Here is a 21459-nt window from a genome sequence, read left to right as displayed (position 1 = left end):
ATTGCTGAATGTTTAATGTTGAATGCTGAATGTTGAATGCTGAATATTGAATGCTGAATATTGAATGTTGAATGCTGAATGGTGTTATGACATGCTAAAGCGCTGTTTTGAAAATTAGTCTTGCTAATGTTGGGGCTCAAGGAAAAGTCATGGAATCTCCAAAGTCAGTGGGATCCCACATGTGGAAAACAATGACTATACTGATTGTCTAAATTTCATGACAAACCATCCTTTTGCTGTCTAGAAATGGGACTGTGAACCGCCCTGGGGGTTGGGGAACTATTGGAGCCATAACACCCTCAGGACACAGAGCGATGTGGACTGTGTCACTCACTGAGTAAGAAGGTGTGGCTGAACAGTACGGCCTGGATGAGGATGATGCAGAGTGCTTATTGGCTGCTGCACCTCTCCACTGATCTGCTCATATTTGTTTTGTTAATAATCCTAAAAGTAAAGATCTCAGCAGGATGCAAACAGTATCAAGACATGTTTCTGTAGAGTGAGGTACTGATCAGTGATTTGGTCAGATCATCTATCTGAGAACTTTGGAACAAGGTGAGTGATGGGATGATTGATTATTTGTGATATTTAAGTTGCAGCAAAACTACTGCACAGGAGCATCCAAATAATGTTTCACTACTAATAGATTTGGTTTGATTTGAGTTAGTTATATTTAGTTTGAGGAGCACTGAAAAAAATGCATGTGACCTCAGCTTCTGTTTCTTTACGTGGATTTTGGAATCATACTCAGTCACAATGTTATTAAGAACCAGTAGAAAATAATATGTTTTACAATACAGTTTCTATACAGTTTTCATCTGTATCTTTTGTGACTGCTACTGTATAAGCAAAAGTTTACCTTTAATCACAGTGTCCTTAATGTTTTTTTAGTCAGTAAACCTTCATTGTTTCTGGTTCATTAGTGCAGGCAGACACACTGAACTCCGGCTGTCATGGCAGCAGCGTGTAGAGGAATCCTGCTGCCCCTTGGATTTCTTGGGTCCTTGTTTCTCATCATGCTGTCCTTTGACCCATGGGACACGTCACAAGAAAAGAGAGGTACAATATGTGTGAGTATGTGTGTGTGTGTGTGTGTGCAAATTCCTTACTGTTCTTGCTGATAATGCTCACATTATTTGATTCATTATGTGTCTCGTTTGTATTTTGTGCTCCACTGCCAGTGAAAAGAATGTGGTATGAATAAAGGGTTTTTGATAATGGCCCTACAACCTCACCTCTGATTACTTTTGGATTATCATGGATTACATTTAACGTAATGCAATTTATTATTTTTACAAAGGTTTGGCCTTTGGCTGTTTCAACAATGCCTGCATCAATTTAAGCGCATTGAATGAAGGTCTACGTCTATTGAACTGACAGTGTTGTGTTAAGGGGACTGTTTGTGTGTTATTGTGTGGAGTCGGCTCTAACTGGGAACTGAATGAAAGGACTTAATGCATTTAACCCTTAGGCTCATCCCAGCCAAACATATGGGTAAGGTCAAACAGTGTGTGTGTGTGTGTGTGTGTGTACTTGTACTTGCTACATAGTAAGGACCAAAAAAAGTATTTTACTAACACAGTGAGGACATTTTGGGAAAGTGAGGACATTTTGGCCGGTCCTCACTTTTTGAGACACCTTAAAATCACATTTTGAGGGTTAACACTTGGTTTTAGAGTTATGGTTAGAATTAGGTTTAGGTTTAGGTTTAGGTTTAGGTTTAGGTTTAGGTTAAGGTTAGGGTTAGGCACTCAGTTGTGATGGTTAAGGTTAGGGTAAGGGGCTAGAGAATGCATTATGTCAATGAGTGTCCTCACAAAGATGGAAGTACAAGTATTTGTGTGTGTGTGTGTGTGTGTGTGTGTGTGTGTGTGTGTGTGTGTGAGTGTGTGTGTGTGTAAATCCTGCTGCATATCCTGCTCCTGCTTAATAGTGGATTTAAACTATTAGATTCATTGTTTGTCTTGTTGTGGAATTGATAAATGGATCAGTAGATGATGGATCTGCAACCTCACCACTGATTACTTTTGGATTATTATGGATTACATTTAATGTCACACAGATTATTTCTTTACCTGAGTGGGGCTTTGAAAAAGACAGAGGTGTGGCCTTTGACTGTTGCTACTTGGGAGAAAAGATATCCTAAAGCAGAATGAATTTAACACTAATAGTTTTAGATAGTTAAAACATATATTTTTCGTTATTCTTCAGAGAGGATGCAACATCTGCAGGAAGTGAGAAAGCAGCTGATAAAAGATATCTGTGAGGGTGACAAAGAGGCCTTTTCTGAGGGGAAGCACAGTTTAGAAGACCTGAGTAACAAAGATCTGAATAACCTCATTGTGGATGACACTCACGGCCTCATCTACTGTTACATTCCCAAGGTGATGTAGACACACACGACACTTCACGACTTTTTAATAATATGCTTGGTTTAGTCTTTTTGAACATATTCTTTCACTGAACATTAGTATTAGAACCAATCATATACCAATCAATAATCTGTGCTACAGTATCCAAAGATCCTCACAGTGCCACCATCAGGTTAAACATGAACATTATCAGCCTCTCTTCTGTTCTTTGTGTTTAGTTGTAACACACTGCACTAAGATGGTGAGCATGGTCAATGCTCATCGAGTTAGCATTGCCATTGTGGGGACATTAGCATGTTGACATTAGCAATTAGCTTCATGCACAGCTGCGCCTGAGTACAGCCTCACAGAGCCACTAGCATGGCTGTAGACTCTTGGTCCTGTTCTCGTCTACAGGTGGCATGTACCAACTGGAAGAGGGTTATGTTCGTCCTGAACTGGAGCGAGCCGTATCATGACCCCATGTCCATATCAGCTGACTTGGTCCACGTCCCCAAAAAGCTCACTCTTCTGAACAGCTTCCCAAGAACAGAGATGAAGGTCAGTCGGTACAATGACCTCAGAAGTGTCCTTACAGTTACAAACCACACCCAGTAGTTGATTTAATTACAATAGGGTTAGTGTGACAGATGACTAATGTACAGTATACTTGTTTGTTGACTACAGGCAAAGCTGAAGCACTACACCAAGTTCTTGTTTGTCCGAGACCCATTTGTCCGTCTCATCTCCGCCTTCCGAGACAAATTCCTGCGGTCCAATAACTACTACTACCAAAACTATGCCCGGGATATTCTGCGTCTCTATGGCAACCAGCCTGATCCACCAGAAACCGTAGAGGAAGCGTTTGCGTCAGGCATGCACCTGTCATTTTACAACTTTATTCAGTACCTGCTGGACCCACTGACAGAGAAGGAACAGCCACTTGAACCACACTGGAGACAGATGCACCGCTTGTGCCACCCCTGCCTCATAGAGTAAGGCCATTTTTGAAAGGTCATGTCCTCAGTGAACATGTACTATAACAGTATAGAGGAAAATGTGGAAAGAAAAATTCTTTCATAACCTCAGCTTTTCTGTTCTGTTCTCTCTTCTGTCTCAGGGCCAGGGTCTTCATTCTTTCTGTATTAATCATTAAAGTTGATTTAATGTTTAGAAATGTGTTCCCTGAACTGACTGCACTGAAAGCTTGTTTAACATAGTTTTTCTTTTCATGTTGTGTCAGTCCACATAGCATTTTAAAGGTGTACAACTGTAATTGAGTTTATAAAGTCGGGGGACTTATGAGAGACACATTTTAAAAAGAATGACTGAGACATTCTGACTTTTAGTTCAGAACCCTGGATCCTGCAATTCCCACTATGCAATGCAATCACATCTCTTTGTTACATATTCACTAGCCAGGTCCATAGACTGCATGTGTCAACAGGGTATGTTTGAATCATTTATTGAAAGGATTGATGAAGGTTGCTGTTGTGGTTTCCTTCTTGATTTTTGGATGTGGTGTTGGGAGGTGAGGTGAACCCCCTCAGCGTCCAACGAGAAAGGGAAGCAGAGGAAACCAGAAAAACAGGTGGTGGTGTGCAGAGGGTTACATTGGTATTTCTGAGATTGCTGGAAGAGGTGTAGTTGAGGTGTGGCCCTGCTCGTGAAACTTTGCTAGACAAACTTCAATTCTTACGACATCGTCAGGGTAATTTTACCAGACTTTCCAAAGCTCCCTCCAGACAATGAAAGCCATTGATTGTAACACTGGTTTGACAAACCAAACAGTACTTCTCATGATGAGTAAATAGATCTTGATGTGTGAAATTGTTGGAACACCCCTTTAAACATTCTCTTCTTACTAATGAATTCATTTTTAATAAATCACATAATTGCTTGTTTTTCCTCTCAGGTATGATTTTGTTGGTCATCAGGAGACTCTTCAGGAGGATGCTGAACAGCTGCTGACGATCTTAAAGCTGCAGGACGACATTAAGTTCCCCCCGTCCTATGAAAACATGACTATACTTAGGTTTGTGTCGGACTGGTTCAGAACAGTGCCCCTCGAGGACCGGAGGAAGCTGTACAAGCTCTATGAGGGGGACTTCAGGCTGTTTGGCTACCGAAGGCCACATGAACTGCTTGATGGATGAGATGAAGTCATTCACTCCTCTGTAAACATAGAAACCACTGCATTTACCTTTGAGCCATGTGGGTTTTAATTATAACTATGGTTACATTTTGACTCTGTGTGTGCTGTTGCTTTTGTATGTCTGGCTTTTCTACACTACACCACTGAACTCCAAATCATCCGTCTCATGAATATGTAGCGAGATATGTTATTTATTACCCTCAGTGTTAGGCTGATGGAGGTCACTTGTTTGTGAACATACTTGGCTAAAAGCAGGAAATAAATGACAAACAGCCATAATTTAGATTTAATGCTGAACAGTGAGCGCAGAATTCTCTGACTTTCACCTCACAGTATGGGAACAGTGATGCCAGGTTAACAGCAACTTTTTTAGGCTTTATTACAAAACAACATGACAAAAACATTTTTATGTCGACACCCACACTCACAAAACAAGGTGACGGTGGTTTGTGTCTGGTTCAGGTCCGTCCTGCAAATGAATTCCACATCCTTTTGAAAATCAGTGACACATCTGGGCAGCTGTCAGTGTCTTGCAGTGCACCGTCAGTTTTCCACGCTGCCACTAATCTGATAGGTGACCTCGAACCTATCATCCTCGTGACCTCTGTGGCGGTGCAGGCAGGAACAGCCCCATCATGGTCACTGTAGGTCACTGAAGTTACGGTTCTTTAGTCTGACAGTGACATCTCTCTGTTTGAAGCCCAGGACTGGGAAGTCTCTGGCTCAGCAGTCCTTTGGTGCCTTCGGTCCCATGAAGGTCTGGGATTTGAGTGTTGTGTCAGAGAGAGAAATATAAATACAGAGAGACAGAGAGAGGTGCTGAAAGATTCAAAGTGCACTTGTCTTTTGCAGTGCCATTACGAGAAGAGAATGAGAGCAAAACAACAACACAAGTCAAGGGGAAAGACAATATGGCTTTTTTCATTCATTTCATCTTTCGTTGACATTTGAATTGCGCAGCATCGTGTTCGCTTTCATGTCCACAGTCAGCTTCAGACTACTTATATTTACACTTTTATTTACATCTGATGCATTTATTTAGCTGTGGCTCTCATCCTGAGTGACTCACAATAAGTAGTTTATCCCAACACTGTCAGTGACAGTTCTCTTCATACATAAGACGTCTCTCTCACATACTTGACATAAACTTATCATATATTTCTCTCACATCTCTGTGGTCTCTCTTCATATCACAGCTGCTGTTCAAAGGCATTTGGCAGTAGCCATTTTGCATTTCCCCCAGCAGTGTTCAGTTTATGTGGAGGATGCATTATGGTGCATTCATGGGTACATTTATATCACCTTGTCATATTGAGCTTTCTTCACACTTAGCCAGTGGTGCTGGTGATTTAAACATGGGAAAGCTTGCAAGCTCCTCCTCTAGTCCTTTTATTCCATCTGCTAGCCCATCCCCCAGCCCTTCATCCACCTCGTTCCCCTCCCCTGACTCCCTCTCTCCCCCCTCGGGCCTCACTCTCTCCTTCTCCCCTGTCCTTCCGTCCAACATGTCTGCAGCTAAAATTTCGGAGCCAAACTTCAGCCCGCTGCTACTTGTGTTGCAGTTGGCATACAAGGAATTCCCATGGCCATTACTTGGGTTGCTTTGGATCAGGGTGCCGCTGTAGCTGTTACCATAGTGACCACCATTACCCTGGTTGCTGAGGAGGGTAGTTGCTGTGGTTGAGGTTGCTGTCCCATTTCGTTTTTCTGTCAGCCTGAATCCCTCAGACAGCAAGCTGGCGCTGCTAGGGGACTGCGGAGTGGCAGAGGAGCCCAGTAAGTCCCGCCCCTTCTCTGATGACAGCGAATTATCTGGCAGGTGGTGGCCCTGGTGGGTGATGCCACGCCGCCGGGATATGAAGTACAGGAGAAATACACCAAACACTAAACCACAAATGAAGAAAAGGATGTAGATGGCCAGGATGTGACGACTTCCAGCTGTCGCTGCTGTCCCTCCGGCACTGGGGCCTTCTACTGTCAGGTGATAGACTGCTCTGCGGCAGGGGGCGGGGTCTCTGTTACCTAGTCCCACCTCCTGGAATACAGAGATGTAATAGAAAAGAAAAGAGAGTCATTTGAGCTGTTTGAGTTCACTATATTTTACTGTTAGATGACCTTACTGTGGATTGAAAGTAAATTCAGGCCTTTTTTGTCAATATGCAGCGGACAGTTTACAATACCATCATATAGTTATAAATGAAATAAAACAGAACTAAATTAGTAGGACAAAAACACTGCAGGTAGTGGTAGTAGTAGTAGTTATGCCTGAGTACCTGGCATGTGCAGATGTATTTTCCCAGGCTCTCCTCGGTGACAGTCACCTCCAGGTCAGAGTGGTGCTGCCTGGTGTGTCTGTGGGGAGGATGCTCCCAGCTGCAGGGCCTGGGAGACAGCTGGACACATGGCAACAGGAGGCGCAGACCCATAGGAACTTGCAGCTCCCTGGGGGATGGGTGGCAACGCTCTGGAGGAGAGAGCAAGCAGGGAGACAGCAGAGAGGTGAATAACAGGAGGCCGAGAAACAGACTTGGAAGTTATTTCAGGTAACAGGTTTGAAATCAGTGCAGAACGCAACATTTACAAAGCGTGTGACCTCACACTTACCATCCTTCATATCACATTTCCTCAAGGCATCGTCTACCGTATCACCTGGACCGGGCCTGGAAAAGACACACACACAAAATGCTGTCACACTTTTAATTTAAAAGTTTAGCAGGAACAGAGTTTTCCTTGGTGCCTGCTTTTCTAAATATCTTCTCAATATTTAAATTCTTTAAATAGTCTTTATTTGTTAAATTGTATTCTTTTAAATTGTATTCTTTTTATTTCTCACAGAAGAACAGAAATAAATAAAAACTCCATGATCTGATACAGCATATATCCCCCAACTCCATCCCAACAAAATATACATACACATACATACATATACATACATACTTTAGCTGATTAAATGAGTAATTTGGGAAGATAAATAAATTAATAAAAAATAAAGGAGAGGAAGAGAAAAAAATCACATCAACATTTACATTAATATTATACTCCTTATATCTCCTCAAATAATCCATTAATATATTGATAGTGTATTAGGTGCAATGCAATCTTTTTTTTCATAATCATTTTTTTTGTGGTTACACTAAATAATTTTAAGACTATGGTCCTGCTAACTTTTATTAGCAGCTATTTTTTTCTCAGTTTATGGAATAAATACTTAATTGAAAATGCATTAAAATTAATTAAAGTGTTTATTTTACTGAAAGACAATACACACAGGGATTATTAATATACTGTTAAGAAACATGGGTCAGTTATACTTACAATACTAAGCTTTTCTAACCTAATACAGCTGCTGTCTGCCTTTGATTTCCATTGCTGGAAGTCTTCCAGGTCTCTGTGATATTCCTGTAGTACTCACTTTGCTGTGGTGCTCCTGCAGGCTTTTTCGTCTTTGTTCCACACACAGCCCAGTCCTCTGGCTCTGGCGCACACCTCACAGTTGGGATACAGAGCGCAGCCTTCAGCCTGGACACGAGCCAGACTCAGTGGGCTGCCCACCAGAGCCTGGCCCTGCAAACACAAGGAACCATTACAGAATCACTGAGCAAAAAAACGGCACCGCAGATGAATATATGCATGACTGTGTGTGTGAAGTGTGTGTGTGTGGGATCCATGAGCTCTACCTTGTGTAGTACGATATTGTTAACAGGCTCTTGTGAGGTGAACAGAGGAATCTCTTTCAGTAAGGTGGCGTTCTGGCCGACTACCTCCACCTGGTGGAGCTCCCCACGGTCTGCAACGCACACAAACACATGGTGAGCAAAACCTCATCTTTATCTCTTACCTCTTTATTTTTGTTGTATATAATGTAGTTTTTTTCATATTAAAATCAAAGTCTATTTACACAATTTGAGGAAGGTTGCACAATTTTGATTGATTTCCAATGTTCGGGAAGACATCGCAACAGTCATCTGCATAAACTCGAGCTTTATCTGTCAGTTTCAGTTTATCTTTTGACATATTATGTCGTCCATATCCTTCTACGTCCTCTCTTCTCACCTGTTCCGAGGTGCAGCACTGCTCCTGCTGGCTCCACTCCACTGCCTGTCTGGGTCACAGCCAGCTTGGTGTATCTGATTCCCTTGCGGACCAGCAGGGGCGCTGCAGTAACACTGTTCTCCATCAGAGGGTGGTCCCTCACGAACGTCAGTACCTTGTCCGGGAGTTTCAGGGATGACTCGAATCCTTCAGCCTTTAATGCATTGTTCAAACACTGAAGTGTGGATGGAAGGAGAAAAAAGTATTTATGTTGGTACCGTAGAATGCAACATAAGGCATTGTGTATACAGGAGGTGGTGAAGGAGGAGAAACAGGTACAGTTTAGTACCTGGCCAGGCCGTGGTGTGGGGACGGGTTCAGGGTTGATCCAGTTCTCGCAGGTCTTTTTCAGCTCTTTAAAGGGACCGTCCATCACTTTGTTGATGTCAGACAGACTGAAAACACACACTGCTGATAACTCCTCGTGTTCCCTGTGAAAAAGAAAAGGAATGGTTCACATTTAGATGGAGAAAAGGGGAAAAGGCAAGATTAGGAGTTCATTTCTGAAGATGTTCAATATTAAAGGACTGGTTTGACACAAGAATATCGGTAGAGACAAGCCAACGGGCAGTTAGCTCAGCTTAGCACAAAGAGTGGGAACAGGGGGAAACAGCTAGCCTCGCTCCGCCTTGTTATCAGGAGGTTTCTACTGTGCTGTTACTGTTATGTGTTAGGCACCCACGCTCCCATATCAATCCCTCTCATTTTATGGCTAGAATAGTGATGATATAATAACAACATACTAAACTGTTAATATTCCTGTTGGCTCTGGTTTGCACTTCCAGCCTGCTTGTTCCTCAGCTTACCACTGGGAGGTGAAGAGTCCGTAGAAGTGTGTGCTGCTGGGGTCTCCTTGTGTGTGTTGCACGGTGAAAACATCAGTCAGGATGTTGTAGCGCTGACTGCTGGGTTTGTCCTCACACACTAGCTGGGCCTTGAGGAAGGTGGTCCAGCGTCTCTGCAGAGTCTTCATCCCTCCCACGTCGGACTGAGCAGACGGGGGAGAAAGATAAGCCCAGTGGGGATTCAGTCGAGGTTAATAATCAATCAATCAATCATTCCGTCAGGATGCTGGGTTACCTTGCAGACTCGTGCTACCCTGGGGACCTTGACTTTGGTGTAGAGGTCGTACTCTTTGGCCACCTCAGTGAAGAAGAAGTAAATTTTGTCATCATCCCCTGCCGGGTTGCTACTGGCAGACTGCTCTATGAAGGCTGAGCTCACAAACTCCGGGTCTAAAAAAAAAGACACACACAGACACACACACACACATAAACAACTGTTATTCCTGTGGGAAAGTATGATGAAGGAAATGCCAAGGGAAAGTGTGTCCGTGCTGAAGTGTCAGCATGTGTGGATATGGTGTGCGTGACTGTGTGCATGTGTGTCTCACCACTGAGCCAGTTGATGGATCGTTCAGTTCGGATGCGCTCCTGCTCAGGGCCTGTTGCCCGGGAGATGTCGAACAGCGTTCCCAGGAAGTTACTGGTGGCTGCTGTGTACAGGGTACCACCTAGACACACACACACACACACACAAACACACAACACAAGAAAAAGAAGCAGCAGAGAAAGAAAGAGCGCATGAAGTAAATTATATCTAAATAGCACTTGTTGAAATATAATAACAATCTGCAACTAACACTTTAGATCAGACTGACACATTCATTGACCAAGCAACAAACAACCAATCATGGCGCCTACCTGCCATAACAGCTGTGTAGTGTTGACTGGGCTCAAAGGGACACTTGCCCTTCCCTGTCTCCATCTTCACTCCTCCATCCTCAGCTTTCGTCAGCGTGAAGGTGGAGAGCTCCTTCAGAACAGCAGGGAAAGAGAAGGAGAATTTAGAGCTACAAATATATAACAGCTGTTATGAAGATTACTAATTTTCTAGATGAATTACAGTGAAAAACTAAATTTACAGGATGCCTTTTGGCCAGCTGTGCTGCTTAAAATGACATTACAAATGACTCCAATTATGATGTTTTCTGATAAAAGCCTCTGACTTTAATCTAGATTTAGAGCGTCTGCTGGAAAATGCCACTGGCAACAAAACATCTAAAAGCTTTTATTGGTTGAGTGGCACCTGACATTTGTCTTATAATTACTGAGAAAAGTGTGAAGTCTCTGAAGTCTGAGAAAGACTTTAAAAGTTTAAATGTGAATAAATATGCTGCAGTGGGAGGATAACAACATGCCTGTGAGTGTCAGTGTGTGTGTGTGTGTGTGTGTGTGTGTGTGTGTGTGTGTGTGTGTGTGTGTGTGTGTGTGTGTGTGTGCTCTTCTGCCTGTCCCTTTGATGTAGGCCTTGGGTGTGAATGGCTGTGGGAACCTGTCACAGAGATTTATCTGCAGCTCCTAATGCACATACTGTAGGCACAAGATACACATGTACAGGGACACGCATGCAAGTAAACACACACCACTTTGAAATGATAGTGTGCTGCAGCTGTGTGTGTGCCTGTGTGTGTGTGTGCGTGTGTGTGTGTGTGTGTGTGTGCTGTGGTGTGACAGATCCTAAGATCCTCAGGCACAGATCTGCCCCAAAATATCTCAGCCAAAAATGAATTCACACACACAAACAGGACGATGGCCTCTCTCTCACACACACACACACACACACACAAACTAACCAGGAAGGCACACTGTGGGTCGAAGGCGTAGGTGCCACACACATAGATGCGTCCCTTTTCCAAAAACTTCAGCAGGCGGATGTAGTTGTGGCAGTCGACCTGCAGGGGGACACAAACACCCAGAAATAAAGACAAACTCGCATCCAGGTCGGACGTCTGACATTAGTATTATATTGTTTATATGTCTCACTTTAATGCATTTTGCATGGATGTGAAGGAATAGAATTATAAAAACCTGAGACATTATTAAATATACAGTCATTAAACTGTAGAACTGTATGCTGAATTTAAATTGAGATTTAACCACTTTAAATATTAAACAGCTTGGATGATAACCATGCAGTATATCTTCATATCTATTGTTGTCCATGACCTTCAGTATTGGTCTTCATGCTGTTATCTGGTTTTAGAGCCTGAACCCTGCTGTTTTTGCCCATAAACCAAAATGGATTCTGAGAACAGCTGCAGTATCAATGATTTTGATTGGAAATTGGAGACCCCCACTGCTGGTAGAGACACTTGAGACCCCCACTGGTATCGGCAGAGACCACCCTCACTAACTCACACACATACAAATCTGAAACCTACGCCTACTCATTTTCATGCATAAATAATACTCTCTGTTTGTTGAACCCTACTTTCTTTTTATTTTCCTTATCTCCTTTATATTCTCTCTGCAGCTGTCATGGAAAAACACCCCCATTTTCCCTCCCCAGTTACTGTGAAACTGTGACACATGCAGTTTTTATTTAGCTTGTGTGTGTGTGAGTCTTTGCGTGCCATCTTGGATGAGCTCCGGGCTTGAGTCACCCCCCCGCCCCAGGGACCTGATCCTCTCTGATGCCCAGATCATGTCACCCAAATCAGCCCCCCCCCCCCCAGCACCGGCACACTCGCCACCCCCCACACTGGTCCAGCTCCACGTGAGTCACAGAGAAAGAGTCTCCCTCTTTCCCTGGCTGGTAACAAAGGGATCAGCGCTGGATTAACTATTTCATTGGCCCATATTAACCTCATTCATGATAAGAAGCTTCATTCACAGTCTGGCATGGGGTGGATCAAATGGCTCTATTCTATTCTATTTGATTCTATTCAATTCTATTCTATTCTATTCTCCATTATAATTTGGTCTAATTATTCTTTTTTCTCTAGTTGAAAGCTTCTGTGACTTCAGTGCTTACAGCAGAAATTAAATGACATGCCACCAAAACATTAAAAGCTTTTATGCTAACTGACAATTACTTACTGAGAGCAATTCTGGAATAATTATAGAGAATTAAAAGTGTGTGAAGACATGGCAGAAGTTTTTTTCATCTCATGCTTCGCACTCTCCTGCTCTGCACTTTATCTAATCACTCTCCTCCGCACGTAAGGAATAAGGCCTGATCCAGAATTTGTCAATGAGGAAGTGAGCATAGATGTTCTTCCAGGCCCAGCTTTCCTTTTTTTCCACTTTTTATCCAGAAAAAACATGTTAAACAAAATAATAATCATAACAGAGTATTAGAAATGTCTCGAGAGGAACTTTAACTCTTCAAACAGACAAGCTGCCATCTTCTATTAACTGTGTTTTCCACCACAGTAATATTATCAGCATTATTTCAATCCAAACTCCCCACTTTATATTAAAATGTAAAAAGGGCTAATACTGTAGATAGTGCTGATGCTTTAAACAGAAAAACCAGTGTAGTATATGAGAGAATGAATGGTTACTGTCACAGGAACAAGCTTCAGGATATTTGATATTCGATTTGTGTACCAGTCTGTACCATGAAGATTTTTCCACTTTATGATGAACGCACTGATGACATTAAACTCCAGAGAAATATCATTTTATTTTTTTTTATTACAACATCCTCTGATTTCCTGTGTTTAGCAACATCCTGGTGATTACAGTGATCCATTGTACAACCCTGATAACTTGCCCTGATTTGCCCCTCTGAGTCTGTAGCTTTTGCATGATTCACACACACACACACACACACACACACACACACACACACACACACATAGACACACCATGTCCCCCTCAGTCAGCCTCAAGGTAGTTTCCTGTTGAGTCTATTGTCCCGTCTCTCTTGTCTTCAGCCTTCTCTTCTTCTCCCTTTCTGTCTGTGTTTCTTCGAACACTGCTCCCCATCCCTCCTCGCCTTCCACTGTCTGTCGTTCTTCCCCTCCCTGTTTCCTTCCCTCTCTGCCCTCCTTCTTCTTAATCCTTCTGACTCACGTGCAATCTTGTAATCAGCGTCTCAACAGAAAAACAACCTCTCTCTTTCCTGCCTTTATCAGTCTTTCCCCTCTCTCCCTGCCTTTACACTGGAAAGCAGAAAACATCCCTGGTGATGATTGTATGAAATAGGTCAAAACTAATTGCGTTTGCTTTCCGTTAAAACCCTGACCTCTCACTGGCCTTGTTTATCTTCTGATTTGACCTCATTTCTCTGGACTGAGAGACATTTTCAGGCATTTTTGAGAATTACAAGGTCTTTAAAGTAACTCCAGACTCTGCATTTTGATCCTGAAGCTCTTTTTCAGCCTGATAAATATTTAATACCAGTAAATAAGTAAGACATTTCTCAACAAAGCTCCAGTGTTAGTTTACAGTTACAGTTAGTTTACAGTTAGTTTACTGTAAGCAGTTTGGTTGAGGCCCAGTAGTCACAGCAAAATTAGTGTACAGCTTCAGTGTTCAGTACGCTCTATTTAATCACTTTCCACAGACAGTTACTGGGCATCTGTGACTCCACATACACCCTCTCTTACTTTTTCTGTCTCCACACACACACACAAAGGTAGACATGTGCACACACACACACCCCTGATGAGTTCTTGGCTCGAGGCCCAGAACTTCCCATCCGATGCCTTACAGCAAGGGGTCGTGACACAAACACGTACAAATGCATGCTGAAGCACACAATATGGGCCCATATAATCAAACATTTGAAATGTCTGAGGATGCCTGAATTCAATAAATTATATTTAAAATAAGATGAAAGTATTTTTATAGTGACTGAATCCTATCCACAATTTTAGCAAAAAAAAAAAAAGAAAGAAAAAAAGTCATTTGATAATCAGTGACAAAATTCTAAAGCTTGACAGTCAAGGTACTAATAGCTAATAATCTGAATTTTAGACTCTGCACTTAATGAATTCAGGGAATGTACAGGTTGCAACTGGATCCAAAACAGAAGCAGCTTGTGAACCCCCTCATAAATATAACACAGTCATGTTAGTGGCTGCTGTGGTTTCCAGGATATTCCTGCATGTTTCCGTACAGCATCATTACAACAGGATTATTGGAAGAGGCAGCTACTGTAAATATTGAGTCACTGTAAATCTCCACATACAGGCACTCACTGCTGCTGGCTGCACCTTTCCGACAGCTTTAGGAATTAAGCGTTTGCATCGATTACAACCATTTATGGAGTGCAGGGACACACACACACACACACACACACACACACAGCTCTTACCTCTGTCTTTCCTTTTGCCACACACGACCTTCTCTTCTCCTCCGGCACATCCCAAGTAATCTGGATCAAAAAAAAGAGAGAAATAATCAATAAATTATTGTCACTTGATCATCAGCTGATTAGTAGTAACTGTTTGGACTTATTAACGCACCATCCCAGTCACAGTAGGAGAAGCAGAAGTGTTGCTACTAACACTAATGAGGAAGCCATGACAGGGAGACAATGGGCCAAAGCTATGAATAAAATTAGCCATCATTCATTTTATTGAGCTTTTCCAACTATTACATGTTCAACCGTCTCTTGTGAAAAAAAAAAAATGGACTTAGATAAACATTTAAACATTTAAAGTCAGTCTAATTGATTTCCTGACCCTGACAACATGACTTATCATTTTGAATCCAGTCCAGCAGGCTCATGTTGTGTTCATGACCGTCTCCATCAACTACTGTTGAGCAAACACCCCACAGTTTTTCATCTTTCAGGGACACAGAATCCATCATGTACGTCAGGATCTATTCACTTAGCCTGTTTCCATTGCTGTGTCACGCTGTGTATTTATAGATCAACTTTTCCACCTCAGCAAAACAAACGACAACAACAAAAAAAAAATTTTTTAGTGCATTGAAACATGGAGAGAAGGTAGGTGATAATCTCATGAGTGGAGGCAAATTAGACAAATGTCATTCAAAAGTCCAGTCTGAAACGTAATATTTTTATTATTAACCTATTTTCAGTTTGTGATATTAAGAACCTTTTCATCTCTGGGAGCTCACAGTGTTAATTTGGAGCTTCATAATTAAACTTGAAAATGACACACACAATCTTCTTACACCGAGTGGCGGTTTGTCCAGATTATTGGTGTCCACGGACAGTATGGCATCCCTGGCGCCCAGGAACAGCATGCCTGATGAACGGTCCAGCAGGAAGGTGCTGAAGTTGGTCACGCCCCCAAACCTCTCTGGATCCAGGACGTCTGTGGAGCGAAGAAAGAAGAGAGGGGTGAGATTTGAAGTTTCAGAGGACGAGTTAGCGCTGCTGTCAATTACAAGAACAATCACAAATAGAAACAAGAGGAATTTCTTTACGGCCTCAGAAAAAAACCCAAATCAAACACCACGTTCTCAGCAAGAGGCTGAAAGAGAAGAAGAGATGAGGGATGGAGGGATGAGAATAGGAGGGAGAGAGATGAGTGTAACCCTTGTAATCCTTCAGTCTGTTTTTTCATCATTCTTTTTCACTGTTCTTGTGACTTTTTTCTCTTTTTCTCTATTAAACATCCTTCCATATTTTTTTCTTTGCCTTTGTTTTGAATCTTTATTCCTCCATATTAATTCAGAGTCCAACTCACTGCTGAGGAGAAGTACAATAAAATAAATTATGCACAATCATGATATATGATAAATAAATCATTATGCTTTCACATAATAATAATGTAATGTAATGTTTGTCTCTTTAATCTCAAAACTATCACACGATCCAGATCCCAAAAGCTTTTGAACTGTGTCCCAGCTCTTGTTTGCTCTCTCAGTCTCTCTCCCTCATACTCTATCCACTGCAGGACAAAACATGTGCGTGCGTGTGTGTGTGTATATACGTGTGTGTGTTTGTGTTCATGTCCAAGCTGCTGGGAGGAAAGAGCACAGCTGTGTACTGAGCTTCTTTGGAATGATGGGGAGAGAGTGTGTGTTTACAGGTACACAGGCTATGTCTGTGTGCGCATGTGCGTGTCTGTGTCTGTGTGTGTGTGTGTGTGTGTGTGTGTGTGAAGGATTTAGCCTTTTTTTTTTTTTTGAAGTCCTATAACTCCAACCTTTACTAACCTTCATGAAATTAGGTGCGGGCATATTCAGAGAGAGAACAGAAAATTCACACAGACAGTCTCATTTCCAGTGAAAGTGGAACCAGTTGTTGGTTTCTGAGCCGCAACACATCTCGATCTCACACACACACACACACGCACACACACACGCACTGTCAGCACAGACAACAAAGGACGGAGCACACTGTGCCATCATAAAGGGGCTGATTGAATACTAATGTTAATGAGTAAAGGCTGCCATGTTAATTTACATATCATTACACATTAGTCACTGTACAATCAATGAAACACCACTAATGACAATAACAAAGCCTACACACGTTTATGCAGCCCGAAAACTGAATATCAGATATTGTGATAATCATCACCTACCCTCAATGTACACTGAATGTAATGATTATTTTGTAAAACTAAATGAATCAATATTTGTTTAAATTATTTTTTTTGCTAGGACAGAGAAGATAGAGAGAAAATGTGGGGACGGGCAGCAGAGGATTGACATGCATCAAAGAGTCCAGCAGGCTGAGAGTCCAACCAGGGATCTGCTGCTCAGGGCACTTGTAAGTGCTGTCACCCAAATGAATCAGTCTTTTTGATATTACTACTGGTGAAGACAGAGCGACATCTGACAGAGAGAGCGACACGGATTAATCAGCTGGGCCGATATCAGGTTACCTCGCAGATACCGCAGCAAGCACCTGATAAGCTGAGGGCACATCAGGAGTGTTTTCCTGCAAATTGGTGTGTGAATATTGAGCCTGAATATATGAACTACATGTATCCACAAACAAAATCATGCTAATGATCTGAAAATGAAAAGCATAGCATTGCAATAGATATTAAAACTATCTGTCAGTGATGAGACATAATGATGATTCAGTTCACTGCTCCCTAGCATACAAGGAGGTGTGAATGAATGAATGAATGAATCTATGTTAAGTAACATAACCTGCCATAAGCTACTGGTCATACCAGACCAAGTCAGGCTATGAACAAAGACAGACCCTGAAAAAAAGAGAAAACCCTGGAGTGTGTTGAAGAAAGTGAGGGTGGGTTTTGCTAGTTATAAATTCATCTTCTCATTTGCAGAGGAAACATATCTTACGTCAACAGTTACATAGCCCCCGTTATTACATAGCCCCCGTTATTACATAGCCCTTGTTATTACATATTTAACACACTCACACACACACTCTCCTTTACTTAATGTGCGTGCATCAAACTTTTAGACAAGGGAACAAACAACATTCCTCTCCTCAATGGGCCTTTCTCACTTACTGATAATATGGGAAGTTATAAAGAGGTACAATAGAGGAGAGAACAAAAGCACATGCTCATGCACACACCCTGCATTATTCTGCAGGTACAGGTGTGACACGCTGACAGGGGAGTGTATTCAACAGCAGAAACGAAAGCAGCAGATGTTTCTTATATAGTAACCAGATAAAATGACAAAATTTATGCTTTCACCAGGATCTTTGGAGGAAAAACCTTAGAGGGTCAAAAATAGAATTTGGAGGCACGTGACCTCAGCAGCTGTCGACTAAAAGATTCACACTGGTGCAATCATCTTCGGTTCCTGTTATGGAGGACGGGAGTCAAAGAACCATTTCAGGATGTTCTGATAAATGGCACTGACCTGGCGTGGACATGGTTTTCCACTTAGAGCCTGTCTGTGCTGCTCTGTGAAATGGAAAAAGACCCCAACACACTGACATCTGCCTGCAACTGAATCACACCCCCGCCCCTCCCATCCAATCCTCCACCTCCATCCAGACCCCCTCATCCAGTCCAGTCTGTGTCTGTTTCCCATAATGCTTCACATGAATGTCATTTCTCATTCACTAAGAAGCCATCTGCTCAGCTAAGAGCCTCCAGGCAAGTCAAACAGTGAGTGAGCTGTGATTCGCTCACAGAGGGTTTACACTTCCTGAAAATCAGCCTATGTGAGGAGGGAGATCGCAGTGTGTTAAAGCAGATGCAGATGCAGACACACACATACGCAGACATTAGTCGAATTGTTCCTGAAATACAATATAGCAACTGATATAATGTGCAGTGTTGGGGAAGCTACTTGAGCTAAAGTAAAGATACACAGGAGAAATCCAGTTTGGTTCACTAAAGCTGCTACTTCAAAAAATGATTCAATTGACAAGTTACATTATACAAAATTATAACAAAATATAAAAGAAAAAGTCACAAGGCTGCAAAAAATACCCCATTATTCATGGGAAAGTGCTGGAACATCAGCTTTGGTTTTGTAAACAATCATTTCTGAAGTGATGACCATGGTGATTCTTCCACAGGCTGAGATTCAGGAGGTTTATCCATGAAGATGTTGTCGCTGTGCGACCGCTGAGCAACACCCGCCCTTGGCTTTTGCACATGTACTATACAAAGGTCAACATGCCTTCCCAGCAGGTGGGCCTGGTAAAAGGGGGCTCAATTACAGTAGGGAAGCAATGATAAAATAAAAATTAAAAAAATTATTTGTTTCCCTTTATGCCCCAAAATTGTTTCCGTTGTTAACTATACAATAATGGCAAAAAAGTAATGCAACTACACTGTATAAAAACTGTATTAAAAAAAAGACAGATACTGTCAAATTACAGTAAATAACTGTAACATAAAATTACATATAATGAATTGAAAAATATAGAGCAGACTTTACAGTTAAAGTGAATTAAATTACAATGTATTATTCTTGATAAATGGTGATTATGATAAAAACAACTACCTCTCAGGTTTATCTCTGTTAATTTTGTGCTTTTCTTTGTTAGTTTAAGAAACTGTCTAGTACTTGAATCACTATACACATATGAATACAGTTGAAATACCAGCAAGCTGCTGCTAAATAAGATAAACTGGTTTAATTCCAAGTAGTTCTCTCCTCCCTCACACTGATAATGTGGGCTTTTGTGAGGTGTCTCCATGTTGCTCTTGATTAAAAGTTATTGTAGTTTAGCATCCTTCTCCCACATATCCACCCTGAACTAATGCAATAAATACTTTCCTCAATCTGTCAATCAAAGCTGACTTCAAATGAGAGTTGAAGGAGATGAGAAGGGAGGCAAGTAGAAACCTCTCCTTCTCGTTCTCTCTTCTTCTTCTTTTCATACTTTTGTTGCTTCTCTTCATCTGCATCCATCCATCCATCACTCATCACTTCTTCAGACTGTGAGACTTACAGCCTGTTTCCTCTCGCCAGACCGATTCACACACATGCATACACATGTACAGCAGAGCAGACATGAGCGTTAGTGACACAGGCCAAAGGCAAGGTCTGAAGAGATGTCCTTGTAAACTGGTCCTCGCCGGCTGTGTAGGATACAACACTGGACACACACACACACACACATATATATATATATATATATATATACACACACACATGCACATGGGGACACCACCTGCTGAGCACCCTAATGTAGAGAGATGACTCCTAGAGCTACACCATCTGCCCTCCTCGCACACAGACGCACACATACCTCTAACCCTACACATCCAGGCTGAAAGAAAGGGCTGACGCATGCCTCAGAAAAAAAAAATAGAGCATGCAGTTTCTTGTTTTCCACCTCCTTTTATCTCCATGATGACGTGACGTAGCAGTTTGTTAGAAGCCCTTTATGAATAAATCTGAGTTGGCATGTGTCGAAGAGGAAGAGACGATGCTCTGCAGGTTGGGTAAATGTCTCCTCTTTGACAGCAGGAGCCTGCAGCTCAGCATGTATCAAATATCACCTCCCGCCTGTGTGTGTTTGCGTGCCCATTCATGTGTGCACATGCAATGTGTGTACATGCAGATGTGCATGTGTGGTGGTGACATTACTGAAAGGACACATGTTGCAACAAAGAGCAGCGACGAGATTTGTGTGTATAGATATCTAAATACCGTAAATGCACTGTGCTATAGAATAAAGAAGAAATGATGGTACCATCGTACAGTCAATATAGCTACAGGTACTCCACTGTGTAGCTGCTACCTAGAGTAACAAATTACCTTGAGATGATTTAATGATTCAGTCAGGGTCAAACCATGTTAAAACATACTCTATCGTAGAAAAAAACACTAAGTTGACCCAGTCTATGTTTTTTATTTCTCACTTTTGAATGGCAGAGGAGTTTTAGAGCTGCATTCATTGATGTTTTGGCCACATGGGGGCAGCACAATGAGTTGTAAACACAACAATCACATATTATTGCCTTATAAAGTTGCAAATATGCCTATTTACACATCCAAAAGATATTAAAAACATTAGCATTCCTACCAAGTCCAATATTCACTCTGTTTTGAATTTTACATCTGGCTCTTCAGGTGCTAAATGTGCCATTGGCAAAACTGTAAAGCTGCGGACCGGGTGATAATTGTTTTTGTCTGCAACACCTTTCACATTACACATAGCAATTTGATCAGTTATTAATATAGAAATATTGACTACAGCAGCTTTAAATTTAAATGTTGGGTGTTCCTCATCCTCTCTGGATAAATAAATATTTAAAATATAGTAGTAGTGACTAACTAGTTTGTGTTTTGAGTGTAACTGAGACAAAAAAAAATACAGAATTTACCAGGAAATGAGGAATTACACCTGAAAAATGATTCAAATAATGTGTCTGGAAAAACCCGCCGACCTTATACATGTTGAAATAAAAATCACACCGAGGGTATAATTTAAAAAAGCGACTGGTGTGAGTATAAATGAATAAGTAGTCCTAAAATACAAAATCCTCTCCCCTGCCATGAATCATTCATTCATTATACATTAAACATGACTGAGAGGCAGCCAGGGAGAGAGACCAACAGAGTCTGTGTGTGTGTGTGTGTATGTGTGTGTGTGTGTGTGTGTGTGGCATGTCCATTAAGGGTTTAATAAACTGGCTTTTGCTCTGGGGGACCAAACCTGGTCTCTGGCTGCAGGGCATTGTGGGTTAGG

The 21459-nt window shown here is 41.8% G+C and overlaps 2 protein-coding genes across 3 annotated transcripts in view; one reads left to right on the top strand and one right to left on the bottom strand.

Annotated features, from left to right (window-relative positions):
* The first annotated feature begins 142 nt into the window (after positions 1-142).
* Positions 143-4599, top strand: LOC139621370 (carbohydrate sulfotransferase 12-like). Of its 2 annotated transcripts, XM_071477833.1 has the most exons (6): positions 143-555; positions 924-1059; positions 2212-2384; positions 2769-2912; positions 3039-3346; positions 4267-4599. In XM_071477833.1, the coding sequence occupies exons 2-6, from the start codon at positions 954-956 to the stop codon at positions 4505-4507; spliced, it is 972 nt and encodes a 323-aa protein (XP_071333934.1). In that variant the 5' UTR covers positions 143-555; positions 924-953; the 3' UTR covers positions 4508-4599. The 2 variants fall into 2 exon arrangements, with proteins under 2 accessions (XP_071333934.1, XP_071333935.1); XM_071477834.1 differs by having other exon boundaries at positions 143-1070.
* Positions 4600-4780: 181 nt separating this feature from the next.
* Positions 4781-21459, bottom strand: part of sema4f (sema domain, immunoglobulin domain (Ig), transmembrane domain (TM) and short cytoplasmic domain, (semaphorin) 4F) — a 54149-nt gene continuing 37470 nt past the window's right edge. The window contains exons 2-15 of the mRNA XM_071477831.1: positions 15537-15679; positions 14707-14766; positions 11234-11332; positions 10302-10413; positions 9992-10111; positions 9679-9833; positions 9405-9586; positions 8888-9029; positions 8560-8773; positions 8184-8293; positions 7919-8070; positions 7111-7166; positions 6780-6970; positions 4781-6541 (exon numbers count right to left, since the gene is read on the bottom strand). Of these exons, the coding sequence (XP_071333932.1) occupies positions 5813-6541; positions 6780-6970; positions 7111-7166; positions 7919-8070; positions 8184-8293; positions 8560-8773; positions 8888-9029; positions 9405-9586; positions 9679-9833; positions 9992-10111; positions 10302-10413; positions 11234-11332; positions 14707-14766; positions 15537-15679 (2465 nt within the window). The 3' untranslated portion in view covers positions 4781-5812. The remainder of the gene's footprint in view (positions 6542-6779; positions 6971-7110; positions 7167-7918; positions 8071-8183; positions 8294-8559; positions 8774-8887; positions 9030-9404; positions 9587-9678; positions 9834-9991; positions 10112-10301; positions 10414-11233; positions 11333-14706; positions 14767-15536; positions 15680-21459) is intronic.

Source organism: Trachinotus anak, unplaced genomic scaffold (genome assembly GCF_046630095.1).
Source record: "Trachinotus anak isolate AG129_WGS33_773 ecotype Australia unplaced genomic scaffold, CSIRO_AGI_Tana_v1 ptg000005l, whole genome shotgun sequence".
Lineage (NCBI taxonomy): Eukaryota > Metazoa > Chordata > Actinopteri > Carangiformes > Carangidae > Trachinotus > Trachinotus anak.
The sequence above is the reverse complement of the archived record's forward strand: the minus strand, read 5'-3'. Positions and strand labels throughout refer to the sequence as shown.